General features: G+C 47.3%; 1 protein-coding gene across 17 annotated transcripts in view; it reads left to right on the top strand.

Annotated features, from left to right (window-relative positions):
• The window catches only part of MEGF11 (multiple EGF like domains 11), a 344701-nt gene extending 324752 nt beyond the window's left edge, over nucleotides 1–19949 (top strand). The window contains exons 18-26 of one of the 17 annotated variants that reach the window (XM_032342934.1): nucleotides 286–414; nucleotides 956–1084; nucleotides 2549–2785; nucleotides 4306–4424; nucleotides 6370–6436; nucleotides 7049–7150; nucleotides 9637–9693; nucleotides 16329–16535; nucleotides 17168–19949. In XM_032342934.1, coding sequence (XP_032198825.1) covers nucleotides 286–414; nucleotides 956–1084; nucleotides 2549–2785; nucleotides 4306–4424; nucleotides 6370–6436; nucleotides 7049–7150; nucleotides 9637–9693; nucleotides 16329–16535; nucleotides 17168–17328 — 1208 coding nt within the window. In that variant the 3' untranslated portion in view covers nucleotides 17329–19949. The other 16 variants (XM_032342942.1, XM_032342937.1, XM_032342938.1 and 13 more) reach the window with 16 other exon arrangements.
• The last annotated feature ends 285 nt before the right edge of the window (nucleotides 19950–20234 follow it).

The following is a 20234-nucleotide window of genomic DNA, read 5'->3' as shown; positions in this document are numbered from 1 at the left end:
CTCAAGACCTGAGCCCGTGGACAGTGGGGCCCAGAGAGGGAGGAACAGTCTGTGGCTACGCAGCAGGCGGACCCCAGCCTGGCCTCTCCGTGCTAAGGCACCTTTGTCTAAAGGACTCCTCACAGCCACCCCTACCCCTTCAGCCTGAGCATCTGCCATGCAGAGATGGCTGAGGTGAGGTGCTTGGTCTCAAAGGGCCTCGCCCTGTACTCAGAGAAAGAGGCAGCAGATAACAGGTTTGGTCCCAACGGTACTGCTGCAGTTGTCCCCACCCTGTTTCTCCAGGCTGCCCTGCCGCGTTTTATGGGAAGGACTGTGGGCGCGTGTGCCAGTGTCAGAACGGTGCCAGCTGTGACCACATCAGCGGCAAGTGCACCTGCCGCACAGGCTTCACCGGGCGCCACTGTGAGCAGAGTAAGCTGTCCCTACCCCTACCCCTGCCCCTTGGTGTTGGTGCCAGGCATCGGCCTCCTGCCAGGGAAGCCTCACCCCGACCCCCGCCACTCTACCCATTCAGGGTTGTCCCCTTCCTGTTCCTGGATTTCTGGAGCAGCTTCCAAGAAACAGGGCTAAAGAGGGTCATGCCTACATGGATGTTTGTAGCGAGGCTTCCTCCAGCTGGGAGTGGTGCTGAGAGCAGAACGGAGGCCTGAGGGAATAAAGGGAGGCAGATCTTCAGTTCTCTGAAGCCTCAGTGGTGCCCAGCTCAGGGCCCCGCATGCAGAAGATGCTGCGTAAGTGTGTCAAGTACAGAGGAAGTGGAAGTGGGTGTCCCCCACACTCAGGGCAGAGGTGCTCCGTCCACCCCCAAGAATCAAACCAGCCCACAGTGGGAGCCACAGGGAAATAGGTTTTACTCCTACAGTTGGAAATGCCTAATCACAGCTGGCCCCATGTGGCAGGGGGAGAGTGGGTGTGTCTCACCGTCTGTCCATTTCTTCTTCATGCTCTACAGGATGTGCGCCGGGAACCTTTGGCTACGGGTGTCAGCAGCTGTGTGAGTGCATGAACAATGCCACCTGTGACCACGTCACTGGCACCTGTTATTGCAGCTCTGGATTCAAAGGAATCCGGTGTGACCAAGGTATACATAGGTGGAGAGTCCCTAGGCCGGGGGCTAGGACCTAGGGAGATTCCAGTGGGAATGACTGGATTTCACAAGGACAGCTTGCAACTTCCCTTTATTCAGTTTTGGAAGGAAAGCAGAAGGGGTGTATTGCAGGGAGGCAGGTGGTGCAGGAGCTCTCGGTCACGGCTTCCCCAAGCTCATCCTTGACAAGTTTCCTGTGAGTCAAACAAGGGGAACCACAGGCTCGTCCTGTGGAAGGGCCAATGGACAGTCGAAGATAGGCCCAGTTCTGGTTGTGTCATTACCTGCTAGATGTCCTAGGCAGGTCATTTCCTTTTACTGGGCTTATTATTCCACATGTGAAGTGGGAAGAGAATAATCCTTGTCTTCGAGCACAACACAAGGCTCTTTTGAGGGCCAAGGAGCCCAAAAGGGCTTAACCCTGGCTCCAGGTCTACAGAGGACACCCCATAGTACGGTTGTGAGGACCAAGTTGAGACAATATAGAGAACTTGGCACAGTCCTGGCACATAAGCAAGCACTCAGTAAATGATTCTGTATACATACAAACCCCTTGTGAAGTGCTGCAAGAAAATAAGGGATTATATTGTTTGTTCTAGAAGATGGGGAGTAAGAAATAGGCTTTCAGTTTACTAACATAACAGAAAGGGGGCCAAAGGCATTTCCATTGCATTCTGATGCTATTTAGAATGATAATGCAGGGCGTTATTTCCCTGAGGATGCTGGCTAGCTCCGTTTGGCCAGTTGCTGATGATGGCCAAGGAGAGCCAGCCAGCAGGATGACCTCCACCATGGGCTTAGCATCAGCGTGGAGAGTTAGCCCACACATCCATCATCAAGAGGGGTTCTGTGGACAGTATTCCTGGGCACAAAGGCACACTCTTGTTGCCAGTCTGTCATACGGTGCTCATGGTTCCCTGCGAAGGGTGGGATTTATTGTCCCCATGTTACAAATGAGCGAACGGAGGACTTAGAGTCACACAGCTGATAAGCAAGGACATGGCCTGAGTCCAATTTTTCCCAACTCCTGAGGAACCTGACTTTACCAGTTACTGGTTATATGATCTTGGGTAAGTTATCTAACCTTGCGATGACTCAGTTTCTTCATCTGTGCAAGGGAAATAATTAAATAGTCCCTATCTCCTATGGCTGCTGGGAAGATCAAATCAGTGAATATCTCTAACTCACTTTTTAGAACAAAGTACTCAGTAAACATTCGTTGTTATTTTATTTGCCATCCATGATCACATTTGTTCTTTGTCATAAACCTGGAACTCCATCCTCTGGAGGCAGTTGAAGAAACAGGCACAGTAAGGGATAGGATCACATAGGGATTGAAGAACAGGGCCAAAGACCAGAACCCAGGTCCCCTAAATTTAGAGGAATCTAGGCCCTGGGCCAGGATCTGCAGAGCAAGCAGGCCTGCCCCAGACTCAGGTCCTCCCTCTCCATCCGCAGCTGCCCTCATGATGGAGGAGCTGAATCCCTACACCAAGATCAGCCCAGCGCTGGGTGCAGAGCGACACTCGGTGGGTGCTGTCACGGGCATCGTCCTCTTGTTGTTCCTCATTGTGGTGCTGCTAGGCCTGTTTGCTTGGCGCCGGCGGCGACAGAAAGAGAAAGGCCGTGACCTGGCGCCCCGTGTCTCCTATACACCTGCCATGAGGATGACCAGCACTGACTATTCGCTTTCAGGTAAGGGCTATGCCCCCAGCATCCCCTCTCCTACCCCAGGAGGAGCACATGATATCCTGGGCACCCGGGTTTATTGCTGAACGTGGGTGGTCATGCCTGTAGGACTGCCTGCTGCGGCTCGATGCTCAGACTCTCTTGGAGAGATAGTGGGGGTGGAGAGCAAAAACCTACTTGAAAAAAGTAGATGGGGTTTTATGAGATTGTCATTTCCTGGGTGCCTAGCTCTGAGCAGCTATGTTAGGAGTCTCCTTCCGTTTCCCCAGAGCTTCCTTCCCATCTTTCTCACCAGGCTTTGGTCATAGGAACAGTAACCTTCCTAAACTCTCAAGGGTAACCTCTTCTCAGCCCAGTGCCTGAGCCACCTCAAGAAACTGGCCCTGGGGCTGTTTCCAAGCCCTGTTCCATCTTTGCTTCCTTGCTGAAGGCCTCAGAGCACCCTCCCTCCCAGTTTCCAGAGTTAGAAGGGCCCTCTTAATACATTAGAAGGTGATGGTGTCTGACTTGGGGTGGGGGAGTTGAAAGTTTGGGCAATGACCCAGTATGTCCACAAACGTGGTAGTATCTCCAATGGGCATTCTATCTAGAGTCTGAAACAGATGGAGGTGGGGTTTTGGGGCCAGATTCCTTCCTTTCTCCTGAACCTGGGACTGTTGCCTTAGAAAGGAGGCTTTTGGCTTTATATTTAGTCAAACGGAAGAGGTCAAAATGCTCTGAAATTGCCCAAAGCCCTGGGCCACAGGACACTGGGCCTGTCTGGGTATGCACAAGGATGATCACTTTCTCCAGCTGGCTCCATGCAGCCTCCAGCATCTTGGACTTAGAAAACCAAGATCACATCAGCCCATTCCTGCTAAGTACTGCCCACCATGTACCCACTCTATGGGAGGTGCTACAGGGTAGACAGTGGTAGTCCAGGTGCAGACCCTGCCTTCAAAGAGCTCCTGGCCTGCTTGCCTCCCTGGGTTTCAGCCAAAGCAAATATCCCCTGACGAAATCGCAAGCCCAGAGAGGATTAGGGAATTTTCTTCTATGCCTGTAATGAGTAAGTCTGGCCAGTTTTCCCACATCACTCCACTGGAATTCCCCTACACTATGGAGGGGTCCTGGAATCTGTAAGATTCTCAGCTGGGGCTGAGAGGAGAGGGATTCTCTTTATGGCCTCATTGCTGGGAGAGATCTCTGGAAGGAGGCAGGGGAAGCCAGCACAGCCCTATGCAGCAGCTCAGGGACATAGGAGGCTGTCAAAGCCAACACTCCTCTCCATGCTCTAGTTGCTGGGTGCCACCCTCCACACCCGCAAGCCTGACATGCCCTGCAGGGAGGGACACTGTGAAGAAAGAGGCAAAGTAGCTCTACAGACTTCTGTGGGGGTAGTGGATACCAGAAAGCTTGGGGGATGGGGGACTTAGGTGTCTCTCTTTGCAGAGCACTCCCAAGGCTGCTCAGCTCAAGTGTTAATATTGGAGTGTCTCATGCCAGAGGCAGGGATATGATGGTGTGGCGCCTTGTTCTCTTCCCAGATTTGTCTCAAAGTAGCAGCCATGCCCAGTGCTTTTCCAATTCCAGCTACCACGCACTGGCGTGCGGGGGGCCTGCCACCAGCCAGGCCAGCACTCTGGACAGGAACAGCCCCACCAAGGTACCGGGTCCCCGACTCCCCAGCCCCCTACCCACTGTCCTCCCAGGGAGCCCTCACCTCTGCCCAAGAAGGAACCACACCCCAGCTGGAGGGTTCATGTAGAACCAACTGCCAATACATTAAACACAGCCCTGTGATCCACAGGACATATAAACACTCTGTGAAGCATTTAACAGGAAGCCAGCAGGTTACATGGAACTAACAAGTGCCATCTAACCAGCAGACATCACATGTAACCAACCTACAGCATCCCTCAATAGGAAATACACCCCCGCACCCGTGTGTAACGAACTGGTACCAATCATGTGATCAGCACGTAGAGCCTTCTCAGATAACCATGCAGCCATTTTTGCTCTATAACGTATGTAATCAAAACACTGCACCACCTACCACCAATCACTGCAGAGCATTTCCAACACCACGCATGCAAACAGCACCTTAGAGAGTAACCGCTGGTACTCAGGTACCACCAAGATGCCCTTATATCTGGCAGACACGTCATTGCTACATACCCGCTACCATATTTTGCAATCAGAACCAACACAAGAGACAGGAAACCCAAACATCAGCCGTAGCCAATTCATTGACAGCGAACCCTTCAGGCCTTCAAGGACAGGTGTGCACCAGCCCGGACAGGGTCCACCCTTCGCTGCCCCCAGCATAACCCTGGCTGGTGGCAAGATCTCCTCTTATAATAAATCACAGGCCCTCAGGCAAGGATGTTTCGGCACACATGGGTAGGGAGCAACAATCCCCCACCCCCACCCCAGCCACCAGTGGTGTGCCTGGACCTGTACTGGGGAGAGCAAGACGTTCGGAAATGTCAACAGCCTCAAGGACCAAAAGATCTGACAGGCTCCTGCTGCATACCTCCTGACATCACCTAAGCATGTGCACGCACACACACACACACACACCCCTGCACACGCATACATATGATAGCAGGACCATGAGGAGGGCGATTGCAGGGCTCCTGGCCTCCTGTACAGGAAAGATGGACAGAAGCAGTTTTCATGTTCCAAGCCTCTGCCCTAGAGCTCTGGGAATCCTTTTATCCTGTGGCCCCACAGAAAATGTCCACCAGTCCACAAGCCTGGTGGCAGTTCAGCTTGAACCCCCTAACATAACACAGGGGCAACCACAGTCAAACCAGAAGGCCAAGGCCACTTTCTGCCACTTGTTCTCAGCCTCAGTTTTCGTATGAAAGGGAAGTGCTATAAACGGTGTGTCCCGAGGCCCCTGTGCAAAGTCTGTAGCCCTCAGCCCCACAGCTTTGGTCCCTCTTCCTGTGTTACTCCTCAGCTTGGACTCTCATTCCCAGCTTCAGCTTTAGGCTTGTCTGAGAAGCTGGAAGCTGAGGGAAGGGAATCTGGATTTTCCTAGTATGAGGCTCTTGCTTATTCACTAGACCCGTATTATCAAGGCTGCAGCAGGTCAGAAACAAATAATGCGAAGGACAAGCCTTTCCCTTGCTCACAGAAGGGAGCCTCTCCCCCACAGGCCAGGTCAGGTAGCAGGGGTGACCACGATGTGGCAGACAGCCTTAGCACCTCCCTTTGTACTGGCGATGGCCTCAAGTTGCATCTGAGACACTGCCACAGCCAGTTCTCCTACAGCTCAGTCCCACCTAGCTGACCTACTTCCATGTCAGGGCCAGCCAGCTAGGCTCAGGCCACTTCTTGGCTTTTGGGCGGCCCTGCCCTACTTTGTCCCAAGGGCTGGGAACCCTATAACTTCACCCAGACAGCTTAGAAGGGGGTAGATTCCACTGCCACTGATCTCAGTCATGCCCTGGTGCACCTAGCTCTTCCTTCCCCTCAATTATCTGAGGTGTAGCTGGGTCAGGATCATCACGGGGTGGGTACGCAAGGCTGGACAAAGTGAAGGCTGGGCAGGGGCACCTCGGGAGCAAAGGGATTAACTTGCTCTCCTACTCTCCAAACAGCTCAGTAACAAGTCCCTTGACAGAGACACAACAGGCTGGACCCCCTACAGCTTTGTGAACGTGTTAGGTCAGTAGTGGCTTGAGTCTAATCCCCTGCCATCATGTCCCACCTGTTCTCCTTTTTCCACATTGAAAGGGTCTCTGTCCTAGCTCCAAGAGAGGAGGTTAGTAGATGAATCCTGAGCATGGGTTCCCCCAGGGAGAAGGGGTGTGAGGAAACTCAAGCCCTTGTTTTCAGTTCTCATAAGCAAATGAAGCCCAGGATGCCCTTCATTTCTAGTAGGGGAGAGTGGCTATGACCTGTGGACCACAAAGGAGGCAGCTAGGGCCTGGATGTGGGGCTTCCAGATGTGGGCAAGAGATTTATTCACCGTTTGGGAAAGGGACCCTTGCCTGAGCCAGGCCCTGCCAAGGTACTCCTTTCCAAGGGCTTCCTTCCTCTGCCCCACTGTCCTAGTGGGCATCAATTCCAGCGGGGGGGGCGGGGGGCAGGGGTAGCGAGAGAGGAAAGGTAGATGGCCTCAACTCTAATAGATGCCCTGGCCTTATCCCTCTCGATACTATACATCGGGGCCCTGACTCCTTCTAGCCTGCCCAACCCTGACCCCCTCCATACTCCCCACTCTGCCATACCAGGGCCCTGGGAATAATGGCTCCTCCCTGTCATTCCTCTCACTAGACTCCCATTTCCAGATCAGTGCCCTGGAGGCCAGGTACCCGCCCGAGGACTTCTACATTGAACTTAGACACCTCAGCCGCCCCGCTGAGCCACACTCACCAGGTTAGACCCCCAGCCCTACCCTCTACCCACTGGGCTCCCTAGGCTTTCCTAACAGCTCAGACCCAGCACCTGCCCTACCCCTTCCTGCCCCTTGACTCACCTGCATGGTCCCAGAACTCCCTTTTGGGCCCTCCTCCTTCCCAACATGGTTAGTCTATAAACCCAATCCTGTATCTAAAGGAAGCTTGCCTGGATTCATCCCCATCACCCCTTCTGCTCCTGTCATGGTCAGTGGGTGTGGACAAACTGACGGGTATTACGTGAAAGGGACACAACATAATTGTACTCCCTACAGGCCACAGAATACAACCCTAAACCACTGAGAAATGACTTGAGGATGGGAACACCTTTGGGGTTCTCTGGGCCCTATGAGTGTGGATGACAAGCCCGGTGTCCTCCAGAGAGAGAGACCCTAGACTCACCAGTGGCTCAGGTCAAGCTCTCCCAGATCATACAGTAGGGTTGTCAAGGAGGGATCTGGAGAGGCTGGGGTAAGATGTGCCCACCGTCATCCTCTCTGCTCTGTATTAAGCTCAAGCTAGTGGATTAGGGAAGATGAAAAAAGCAGACTTGCAAAGTCAGTCCTGCTGTGGGAGGATGTGGAGTTATAGAAATAGGTACCATAGGAACTAAGCATAAGGAATTAACAGAGAATACAGCCTCCCTAACAAGTGGCCTCTCAGGCAGGACCTTAGTATACTGGAGAACCCTCGGGCTCTGGCTGGTTTCTAGAGCTCAAGGAAATGCAGCTCTGCCAACCCTGGGTGCAATAGCACTAAGAAGCATGAAGGTTCTGAATTTATCTGCCTGCTGAGCAGCTGTGGGCTGCAAAGACTCTGAGTCTGCACCTAGGAGTCTGTGCTCTTGGCTGTGGGTCTCCTGGCCGCGTCTAGATCTTTCAATAACCTCACCAAATACAACCATTTACCACCCCCCCACACACACACCTTCCTCCCACCCCTGCCACACATGCATACTACCACCATGCTGTATGTCTTTCCCCAGGGGCGCATGGTCTGGGCTCAGCCCCGATTTCTCCCCGCTTCCAAGATGTACACTCTACAGTGTAGCCAGAGCCACCCCATGCTATCATTTTGTGGCTTACACTAAGGCAGGCTGGTGGCTAATGGAAGAGAATACTTAGGGAGATCCAGTTTCTAGTTCATGTGGTGTCAGACAAGTCACTGCCCCTCTTTGGGCCTCAGTTTCCTGGAAAAGTTAACAGCCTCAGGGAGGGTGAAGGAAGCCCTTGTCTAGTATAAAGGGATGCCAACTGATGCCAGAAATACACACTGCTAATCATATTTCTGAAGGGCACAGGTACCTATAGGCCTTTTAGGAGAACAGCAAACCAGAAGAAAACTTGGACTGGTTCTGCCTTACCAGTCAGTAATATGGGGAAGGCAGGCAGATTAAAACAGATTCCTACAAACTGAACTTAGGAACTCAGTGGAGGAGGTAATGGTATGGGGATATATCTAAACAACATTGGGTTGGCCTTCAGTGTCCAAAACAGGGAGAGCCGAGTGGAGTCATATTGTACTTCAGTAATTACTTGATGCATACCTTGCCTGATAGTATGTCCTCAGTTAAAAGCTGGAAAAAAAAAAATGGACTTTGAGCAAGAGTTATCGCAGTTCTCAACCTAAAAATGCCAGACAGCTTCTTTTCTGGTATCACCAGCAACAAAGAACCTGAGCTTGGTCCCTGAAGTTTAATGTCCTGCCTCTGGCTACGGCTTTAGGACCATGCATTGTAGGAGCTGGATAAACTGACAGCCAAAAGGGAGAAAAATCCTTCTGGATTAAGAACACTAGTAATGCTTTTCAAAGACAACTCTCAATTATATATAAATGGTCCACTCCCCAAAATGGGTAACTAAGACAGCAGACCATGGAGGGGAGTGATTATATCCTGGAAAGATGACTAATCAAGAATCTCAGCCACCAGTCCCCTTCCCTCTCTGGTTCCCTTCAGTCAAGTTTCAGATCCAGGAGAGGAGGCAGGACCAGAGCCGAGAGGTAAGAAACAGTCTTCAACGCCATTCTAAGATCCAAAAGAACTGGGATTTGGAATGTCATGCACCCCTTCCCTAAGCTAGAACCGGCCCTGATTCATTCCTTGTCCCTGTACTTCTGGAGCTTGGAACTTCACTTATAGTGACTGCAGGTGGCATGAGAACTGCCTGTGACCACCTGGTGGAAGAGGGAGACACACCCCTCAGAGTAAGGTTAAAGAGGAAGCAGGCGGCACATGCCAGGGGGCGCTGTAGCTCACCACTAATGCTTCTGAACCCTGTAAGAATTCCTGCATGGTCCAAATGATTTAGAGTAGATTAAACCCAGAATAATCCTCTAGCACTAAAAAACTAATTTAATGGGTAGGGGAGGGAGAAAAAAAAAGGCAAGAAAAAATAAAGCAAAAGCATATGCGGTCTAAGTAAATATCACTCACCCCATTTCTCTCTTTATACTATTTTAATACAGGTGCTTGTGGAATGGATAGACGTCAGAACACATACATTATGGACAAAGGCTTCAAAGGTAGAGTATCCAATCCTGACGCCCCATTAGAAAGGGCTTAGCAAGATAAACAGTACAGATGTGAAATGACCAGGAATTCTACCAGAGAGACACTGCGCACATCCCTTACCTCACTCCCCCCCAAAGTAAAAAGACCACAGGACCTGGGGCTGCTGGGTAGCTCTGCTCAGGAGGAGCAATCATAATAATAATGAATTTATATTTCGATTTAAGTTGCACCTGCTTAGCAAGCGCTTCTGGGTTTTTTATAGATGCCAGCTAAATGTCTTCGGAAATGTAGAATGTCATTATCCAGCCAATTAGTATGAGTTAAATTGATTATAAATTCTGAAATAAAGTCAATCTACCTGCCCCAGAGGCCTCCTGTCGTTGTGCTGGCGAGGACTGCCACCCTGCACCTGCTGGCTTTCTGGAGCACAAGGAATGAAAATAATACCTAGCGTTAATACTGTATGGCACTGCACCCTCGGGATCTCTGCCCCTGAGAGCGGGGAGGTCGGGACTAATCCCAAGCACATGGGAACTGTAAGTTGGATCATCCTTCTAGGAAGTCTGTAAGTGAAACCAAGGATGAAGGTCAGGTCCTGCCCTCGGCTTAGGCCCTACGTTTCAATAACAGAATGTGTGAAATAGGTGGCTTTGGAACTATGTCACTTACTACTTTATTAAGTATTAACTGTGACCCTAGACTGGGAGCACTCCAAGGCCCAGTTTCCTCATCTGCAAGGTCAGGGTAATTATGCCTATCCTGTAGTCTAATGACTATCCTAATGTCTAATAAGATTATTATGAGTATCTAATAAAAATCAGATGGGAAGTGTTTTTTGCCTCTTCTAAAGGGTTGTACTAATGTAATAGGGCTGTCCTTTTGTCTCTGAGGTCTATTTAGGAGTCTCAGCCATGCTGAAAGAGACGATCAACAGCAAAGATCCCAGTGGCTATCACAGATCTAGCCGTGCACCAAGACCACCTGGAAAGCTTCTTAAACATACAGAGGTCCACACCCCCTATTGCCAAGACTCTGAAGGAGTAATCTAGAGTCCTGGAGTCTCCATTTGTTATTAGTACTTCAGGGCATTCTTAGGCAGCATATGTCATCCAACTAATACTTGGGAACCACTTGCCTAGACTGACCCAGATTTCCTGGATTACTGTTCTGGTTTTTCAGACTTAGCCTTAGTTATACCTGAGCCACAACCATTTCCTAACCAAGGAGAGCCAGTCATCTGTAGCCATCAGTGGAATGTTTATCAAGAGTGGAGCGAGCTAGGGGTCGTTCTGAGCAAGAGAGCAGGAAGGGTCTCCATGAACATGTCAGGATGTGTACAGCCCAAGAGAACAATCTGAGAACAGGAGGTCAGTCACCTCTTGGCTTCTGGACAGCCAAAGTTCACTACTCCCTTGGGAACATCAATTCTGGCCATTTTCTGTGTATTGACTCAAACCATCCAAATGGAGGTAAGCACCATTACCGTAGTGAATGATACAGTGGTGAGGTGAAGCTAAGAACAGAAAGCTTTACTGTTTTATCACTGTGACCCAAGACCTCTCAGTTTCTTTCTCAAAGAGGTGTGGGGACTGTGCAGAAAGATCTCTTAAGAGACTTTCCAGCTCCGAAAATATGCATGACTCAAGCATGAGTAAGCTCAGACAGGCCCAGACAGTTCAATAAATGAGCACATAACTCTCCTATGCACTTCGTTGTCCTGTGCACTGCGATTAGGGTGACTGCTTTCAGACTCGAAACCATAAATGTGTAACAAAGCTAAGGAGGGCAGTGTCTCTGCCTCAGCGTCATTCATTCCTGTTTTGTGGGATCATGTATCTGAGCCCGTAAGTGCAGGGAAGGCCAGATTTTGTTTCACCACTGACTATAATCACTCCTTAAATTAGAGAGATAAGCAGGCTGCCTAGGTACATAGGCCAACAGATGCTGGGAACCAACACACCAGAACAAGAGAATTCAAGAAGAGGAAAATGAAATGTCACAGTTTGGAACTTTACAGAAATACTTATCAAAGACATGGAATAAATCCCACTAACTGGCTGATAAACAAACATTTAATAAACTAGTCTGTACCAGGAACGAAATTACTTCCTAAAACTATTGGGCTAAACCAAATGAGAACCATTAAGAGTGAAGAGTCTGAGTGTTCTCTAAACTCAACGGGCAAGACCCTGGCCTGGAAGTTTTGGATTCGAGTCCTAGTTCTTACTGTGTGTGGCACTGACTGGGTCACACTGTTATTTCCTGTGTTTGATTTTTCTATCTCCATTAGAACGATGAGGTTTGTTGTACTAGCACCATTTCTACGGCCCCTCCATGTCCTAATTCAGCCAGTGCTCCTTCTTGCCCTTACTTTCCTTCAGCCCTCCGCTGTCATCCCAGAGTTGAACACCACCATGCACTACTTGCTGCGCTAACCCCATTTTACTTCTTCTAAACATCTGTCCATCTCCCCTTCCCCCCTCAACACAATGATACTGTAACAAACTGCCTTATGTTTAATTCCCTGTCAGGCATTTTAAAGTGCTACAGAAGAAATCCTCCCTGGTACTTTATGATCCTGAAATCCTGAATCCCACTGGTGCTGCCACAGGGAAGCCACCTGTATGCTCCTTGTTAATCCAGCCTCCACGGGTCTCCTTGCAATAACTTTGGGTTCCCAGATAGTGAGGAGTCCACTATTTTTAGCCAGTGTAGTTCTCCTTCTGACTCTGAAATCTCCCTTTTCTTCTCACCATATCCTTGTCTCTCAATGAAGTGAAGAATGCTAACCTAGGGCCCAGGAAGAGAAAAGGCAGTGTGGCTTTCTAATAATAGTCATAGGCTGAGAAGAAACATGTTCAGTGCCGGGGTTTTCTCCAAGTGTGAAATACTGACTTTACCTAGATGTTTGGGTGAACCTGAAAGTTCCAGTCCCACTCACTAGGTGGCCTTGGAAAATCATTTCCCCTCTCTGGATTTGCTGCTTCCTTTATAAAATGAATGTTTTTAGGCTCATTCCAAAGCCCCTTCAGCATCTGAGGGTAAGAAGACTGTGTGTGATTTGGGAGAGGTGGGAATAAGGTGAGAACAAACAGCAAGGCATTACAAAGCTAAACCTTCAGTCCTGATGCTAATTACAGGCCTTGGAGGAGTGACTCCCCAAAGCTTAAGTAGCTTTGGTGGACGCTTCCCCTTTCCTTGCAAAATGCCCCAAGGGCAGGGACTGGTTGGGGGGCGGGGCTATGACAAGGAAGTATCTCAGAGGGGCTGGTTGCTCTTCCCCTACCCCACCCTCCCTGAGGGCAGGCAGGTAGATGACTCAGCTGAAGAGGCGAATAGCTTTCTAAAGTGTAAGTTTTCCAGCTAGCCCTGCCCTTTCCTCCCTCCAGTTCCCACAAATAAAATCCAGATTATTCCATAATCCAACACCCTCTTCTGACCACCTCAAATCACAACACAGACTTCTCCATCCTTTCTTTCCCTCTGGTCCCTTTATGGAAGGTACAGCTTCAGGAGAAACAAATCCCCTCCCCCAAACCCAACTTCTCTTTTATTCACTTAGGGCATCCCCTATTGCACAGCAGACTATTTGCAGTTGTCCCCCTTATCTGTAGTTTCTCTTTCCTCAGTTTCAGTTAGCCCATAGTCACATGATCAAGGTCAATAGTGGCCCGTCACAATGCCTACCTAGGCCGTTCACCTCACCTTTCCATCTCACATCATCACAAGAAGGGTGAGTATACAGTACAATAAAGTATTTTGGGAGACCCCATTCATATAACCTATCACATTATAATTGTTCTATTAGTACTGTGTTTAATCTTACTGTGCTTAACTTACAAATTAAACTTTAGCATAGGTATGTACGCATAGGAAAAAACAATATATAGAGGATTCAGTACTATCTGTGGTTTCAGGAATCCACTAGGGATCTTGGAAAGTATCCCTGCGGATTGGTGGGGATTGGGGAGACTGCTATATACCCCCAAACTTGAAGGCAGCCTTTTCTGGTGGAAATGAGAAGAGGGGCACGACTAGCTGACGGAGGATCTGCTCTTTGAGCCACAGCTTCAAGACTCCCCACTGCCCTAACTCAATCAATCAATCATGGGATTATGCACAAAAAGCTTAGAGCCTGGCCTTTGTCAGCAGGGCTTGGCCCCACTGATAGAAGGTATTCCTTGCTGAGGGTAAGAGGTGTAATTTGCATTTAGAAATCTAGAACGGGAGGACAGGTAGTAATATGTAAGGGGAAAACACTATGATTGGATATAGGAGAAGATGGGTTGAGCCCTAACTTAACTACTAACTAACATTAGGTACACTTTATGAGCTTCAGCATCCTCATGACTAAAGTAGTAATCATAGCCCTTTCTGCCCAGCCCTCTTCACAGATGTAACAAGTTTCAAATGACCTAACTGGAGTCAATATACTAGAATAAGGGCCACATTTTCTGTCACTATTCCTCAGCTTTCAGAAAACATGCAACTAAGGTAGCCACCAATCAAAGTAAAAGGATGTGCCAGGGTGGGGAGGAGAGGAAGGTGTAAAGAAGACTTTTCACTCAGGAGAAGATAGCCCTTCTATAAGCAGTTCTAGTCCTCAGCTTCCAAACCAGCAGCTCTGGGTCATACTGCCTTACTCTTTGGCTACCAAGTTCAGAGAACCCAAAATGGGACCCATGCTAGGCTTCCTGGATATATCCCCAGCCCCTGTACTAAGAAACAAAGTACTCACTAGAAGCAACTTCATGTGGCTCTGGGCAAACTGTGGCCTAGGACCCATAACCCAGTTTCCTCATATGAGCCTCACCAGCACCTGGGCCTGCTCACTGTCCAGCAAGAATGTTTTCTCCTACTCCTCTCTAGGGCTCTATGCTAGAAAGAGGCCACAATCTGAGATGCGACCAAGGTCAACATCTTCTACCCCTGGGCCAGGATGAGAAGGAAAATGCTGAGCCTGGTTGTGGAGCTCACTCTGCTACTGACAAGCAGTGTGACCGGGGGAGGTCACTTCCATGATAAGCCACGGTTTCCTCATAAGGAGTAAAAGGGAAGGAGAGAATTAATTATGGCTTTAGCTACATTGCAGGTATTAGGAATACCTGACTGAACTAATGGGAAAATGTACTTTTGTACAAGACTGAGGAAATGTTACCTGCTGAAACATCCATAACCCCATACTCAGAAAAGTAAATCCCCTCCCAACCAGTCACATGTTGTGGGCGAGAACACTGCTAGTGGTGACACACAACTCAACTGTCAGCCACATGGAATGTTCTGATGTCCCAGGACCTAGTCACCCCTTGAGTTACAATGATCCCTTTATTTTTTTTTTTTACATTTTCATCAATCTCATAAGCTGAAGGCAGAGCATGTGATGGTTCTAGTGGAAGACTGTCCAAGAATTTCACCATCTGCTACCACTTACAGAAATTCAGAGCTGAGAAATATAGAAATTTCACCATCTGCTACCACTTAGCGAAATTTAGACCTCTGAAGACCACTCATTACTGTCGAGCCCCTACAATTCCATGCTTATTTCTAAACCCCTTGGCTGGCAGATCGTCACAGAACAATGAGGGCCAGAGTTGGCCAGATTACAAAGAATCTAGTGCTTTTTCCAGGCAAGTCTTGGCTCACTTGAAGTGAGCTACAAAAGGCAGTGATCTTCCCAAAAGGGGAAAATGGCATAGAGGTTGAAGGAGGGGCTCCCCTTCCCTTCTGGGACTCCCCATCATTTCCTTCCTCCAGTGAGCTACGGTTAGCCTCGTATTTGGAAACTAGTCTGCATCCTTTTGTACCCAAACACAGCCTGAAATGTTGGGGAAGATGTACCTGAGAGGCAGCAAGAGAGGAAACAGGAGTTCTAGTATCAGAAGAAGATACTGCTAAAATTGATTTCCATTAGCATTCATAAGTACTGGAACAAGTGACCCCAGAGGATGCAATGGAAGGCTTACTAGACAACAGGAACTTTCCAAAGGCTAGCCTGACACCCAGGTGTTTTTTACACCTCTATTACACTTCTGCCTCCCCCAGCTCTGATCACAAGCTTCTCACGAGCAGGGATGCTGCGGAGTTTGCTGCTTACTAAAGGTTGCCAAACTGCTGGCACCTGTGCCAAATCACACACCTATTTCTTCTAAGTTTCTTACTTATCAAAAAGAATTCAGAGGAAGAATGGTATCACAGAACCAACACAGGCCAAGGAGTCCAAGGCATGCAGTCAAGCCTTGGCCTGCCACTTATGAGCTTACAGGACATTAGCCAAGTCACTTTTATCTCTCTGGGCCTTCATCCTATAAAATGCAAAGTATCTACTATCTTTGTAGGATTTTGTAAAAAATTAAATAATAGATGTGAAAGCACATTATGAGTATCTTGAATTAATCCCCTTCTGGTTCTGTACCTGAATACTATGAATAAAAATGTCTCTATCCCTCCAAAAACAAAAGTTTCTTTATGAAAAGAACACTGCCTACCTAGAAAAGCACTCTTCAACACATTTAAAGAAGGAAATCTTGGATTATCATAGGCTTTTACAGATCCAGGATCCTGAAGGCACATCAACTGCAATCTGTTTCTGGTACTGAAATTAAGTCTGTGTCCTTGTATGTCCTAAGAAATCTCTCTTGCCTTACAGATTACATGAAAGAATCCGTGTGCAGTTCTAGCACTTGTTCCTTGAATAGCAGTGAAAACCCATACGCCACAATTAAGGACCCACCCATCCTCACCTGCAAGCTTCCAGAAAGCAGCTATGTAGAAATGAAGTCGCCTATGCACAGGGGGTCTCCGTACACAGATATGCCATCCTTGTCGACATCTAATAAAAATATATATGAAGTTGGTAGGTGTCTCAAATAAGTAACTTAGTGAAATCAGGGAAATAGTGCAGCATATGAAGTAAAAATAAGCCCTCTCCACTCACCCTGTCTTGAAAACACACCCTTCTTTTGTTGCCTTTTAAGGAATCCAAGGTGAATGGTCTTGCCCAGGATCACCCTTCTCTCTCATGCAAGAAATCAAATTCCCATGTCAACTCTGCTTTAAAAAGAAATACTAGGACTACTATAAAGCAGAAATGCTGGGGGTGGGGAAATCAGTGGGTACACACACTTCAGATGATTGCTGATACAAATTCCAGTTTAAAAAGAAAATCAGAACAGACATTTGCAAGCTTCTAAATCACCCTCTTCTACCTTCTCCCAGTTTTACCTATGTCCCTGGGCTTATTGGGAAGATCCCTTCCTCTAGGATATTCCAAACCTCTTGGTTTTGACCAGGGCTTGGAATTCTGATAGTACACTCACTTAAGTTTTCCATTTCGTGAGCAAGCCTCAATCCTAACCCTCAAGTATTTACCACACATCTATAAATCCCTGGCTTCTCTCCCTATCCAGCTAAATAGAACTCTGTTCCCCTCAACAGGCCACCAAAGCTAATCTGTTCTCTGAACTCATTTTTCACTATATTCCTTAGAGCCCACTATCAGTGTGGTCCAAGAAGGCCGCGGTCCTAACTCCAGCTATATCCAGAATCCATACGACCTACCTAGGAACAGCCATATTCCTGGTCACTATGACCTCCTCCCAGTCAGACAAAGCCCTGCCAATGGGCCCTCCCAGGACAAGCAGTCTTGAGAGAGAGAAGTCTCTCTCTTGCAATGTGCTCTGCTGAACATTCTGACTCTGAAAGAAGACAGTCCCTTGATACAGACTGACTCCACCTGCGTGTTAGTTATTATTTCCATCTGGAACTAAAGAAGAGCTTCCAAGTGGGACTGGGTAACTGTTCAAATGGTCTGTTCACAAAGGCAAATCCTATCACTCACCCACACCTAACCCCAAATGCCCAGGATTACATGATCTTTTAAAACACTTAAGATCCAGCTACTCATCAACATCAGCTAAATATAGATATTGATATACTTAATCCTCTGAAACATGTCGCCTATTAGGAAGCATATAAGCATAGGTTTCACGAATCTTCCTGGAGGAAAAGGGGAACTGGGGAGGGATAAGAATTACTTTAAAGCTCCTGAAATGTGTATGTGCTTTTGATTGCTGTTACCATCAACATCTGTTTTATTACCTAAGGTAAACAGCACACAGACATAAAGTGTGCTGGTATCAATCCTAAAGTACCTGTACATCTATGTCCGATCTGTCAAATCGCAAGTCAAGATTATGGTATATAGTCTAATACTGACAATTTCAATTTTTTAAAATAAGACTTTAGAAAATGCAAACTAACTTTCCTTCTTCTGCCCTTCATGGTAGTAGGAGGAGAAGTTTCCAAAGTACAGCAGCCTCTTTCAGTCTACAATGATTTCTAGGCCAGCTTTACCAAATCTTACTGATTCAAGGTTCAAGAACATTGCCAAGTCATGCCTAGCCTTCATAGCTCTTCAATCCATCCAACACCTGAGTCATGCCATGTGAAACAGAACTCTTGAGATGATGCCTTTAAGCAAGCAGTCACAGACTGGTAAGGATGAAGTATCCCTAAAAACAGCTATTTGGCCTCCCAAATTTATTTGGCTGGCATTCCTTGACTCAGGAGAGTACTTGTTTTCAAGTATTTCTTCATAAATCTTGAGCCTGATGTAGTATAGAACCTAAAAGTGTAGAAGAAATTAGATAAAAGTGGATACAGCAAGTTTAATAAGCTGCTTAAAAGTACATGATGCTTTTTGATGGAACTAAATGAACAGATGGACTGTAGTCAGTTGCTGTAACCTGATGTAAAACTTTACAGAAAACAGCAAATAAGGATATGAAGTACTTCTACCTTAAAACCACCACCTACTGAGATGGCCAAAAACGTATTACAATGAGCTAATTCCCCAGATCCCAGTACTTAGACGTGTCCATACCTTCCACTACTAAACAGGTAAACTGGGGCTCAGTTTGAGTCAAACTGGAGCCAACTCCCAAGCCCTAAAAGAGAGAACCTTCTCACAAGAATTAAAGACCAGAAGGGCAAAGCGAGGAAACTAATGGCCACCCCTATACCACTCCGTCCTCTGATAACAGCCAGCCAGTAAAAAGATACTTCCAAAAAGGTAAACAGAAGTGGAACTAAATGACTGAGAAGCTGGAAGAGCAACTACAGCAAAGTGTGGGAATCCTGAAGCCCTTGATACAACCCAGAAGTCTGCCATGGAACCCATTAGCTGGGGCAATGACCAGAAAGGCAAGAAAATCAATACATGAGTAAATCCCCCTCCCTCACTTCACTAACGGCTTAAGCAAATTTCACTGTTAGGGGAAAACATAGAATACTTACATGAATGCTGCATGCGTGCATGGGAGCAAGTGATCAGCAACAGCAAACTTCCTTTCCACAAAAGCCTTATGAAATATAAATATTAGAAAATTCCTTTGTAGACCCAAGTAAATATTTCTCATACATATGTAGAAAGGAATAGAGATAAGAGACTTACCTCAGTATTTCAGAGCAGCAAGTGCTCAATTATCTTTGTAAAGCAAGGAGCAAGAAGCATGGCGAAGTCAGACCAGCCAGGACAAACTTCATCTCAATCCCAGGCTTTGCCTTCGTCCCCTACCCCGCATGCACAGTACTGCTGCCTGGCACACTGCAAATAAGCAGCATCATGCGAGTTTCAAGTGTCACCTCTTGTTTGCTGACTATCTTATGAGCAAGATTCAGCAAGAGGGAGCATGGTGGAGCTGCTAATGCACAGGGTCAAGAGAATTGAGTGTTACTTGCCCTCTCTGGGCTCCTTTCTTTCTCATGTATTAAGGGGGGGGGGGAGGAAAGAGAGGTACAGAGCTCTAATAATCCTCTGGCTCTGGCATTCTATGACTGTTAAATGTAATACAACTCAAATTAGGCAATACAGAGGAGAAGGGAAAGGCAGAGGGTGTGATTCATCTATGGTGACAACAGTTGCCTTCACATATCTAAGAGTTACTGGTAAAAGACATTTCAATCTTACAGAGCAACTGTTAGGAACTTCTGTCTAGCACTATCACACATGGGTTATGGTCAACCTAAATATGTGCACTGTGCATTATATTGGCAACTTGGAAAGATCTGTTTATTTTACAGAAACCAGTTTTCACTCAGTGATGTGCATTCAATTCAAATGAATAAAGAAAACACTATTATTGTACAATAGCGTAAGTGATACTATGAAATGGCAATACTTTTTTTAAAAACCCAGATTTGTAATATATTTGTTCACTGTGCAAAGGGACCGTACCTTGTACAAAATAAAAGGAATTTCTCAAACTAATTTAACAAGAATGCCTACTGTTGTGTTGCACATTGAAAAGATGTCTATAATCTACAACTTAGGTTTAAAAGGTAGAACTAAACTACATTTTGTGTAGTCACTTTAGGCAGCCAGAGAAGTGAAAATTATCCCAATAGACGCTTGACAATAAAGTGAACAAGTTCTATCATATTTATAACAAGAGTCTCTTGCTTTAAAGTAATGAATGGGAACAACACATTCTTGTCTAAAAATTACTGAAAAATCTCATACACATCAAATGCTCAGATAGAGAATTTCTCTGCT

The sequence above is a fragment of the Mustela erminea genome, chromosome 5 (assembly GCF_009829155.1).
Source record: "Mustela erminea isolate mMusErm1 chromosome 5, mMusErm1.Pri, whole genome shotgun sequence".
NCBI lineage: Eukaryota > Metazoa > Chordata > Mammalia > Carnivora > Mustelidae > Mustela > Mustela erminea.
This window is presented reverse-complemented; position numbering and strand designations above follow the sequence as displayed.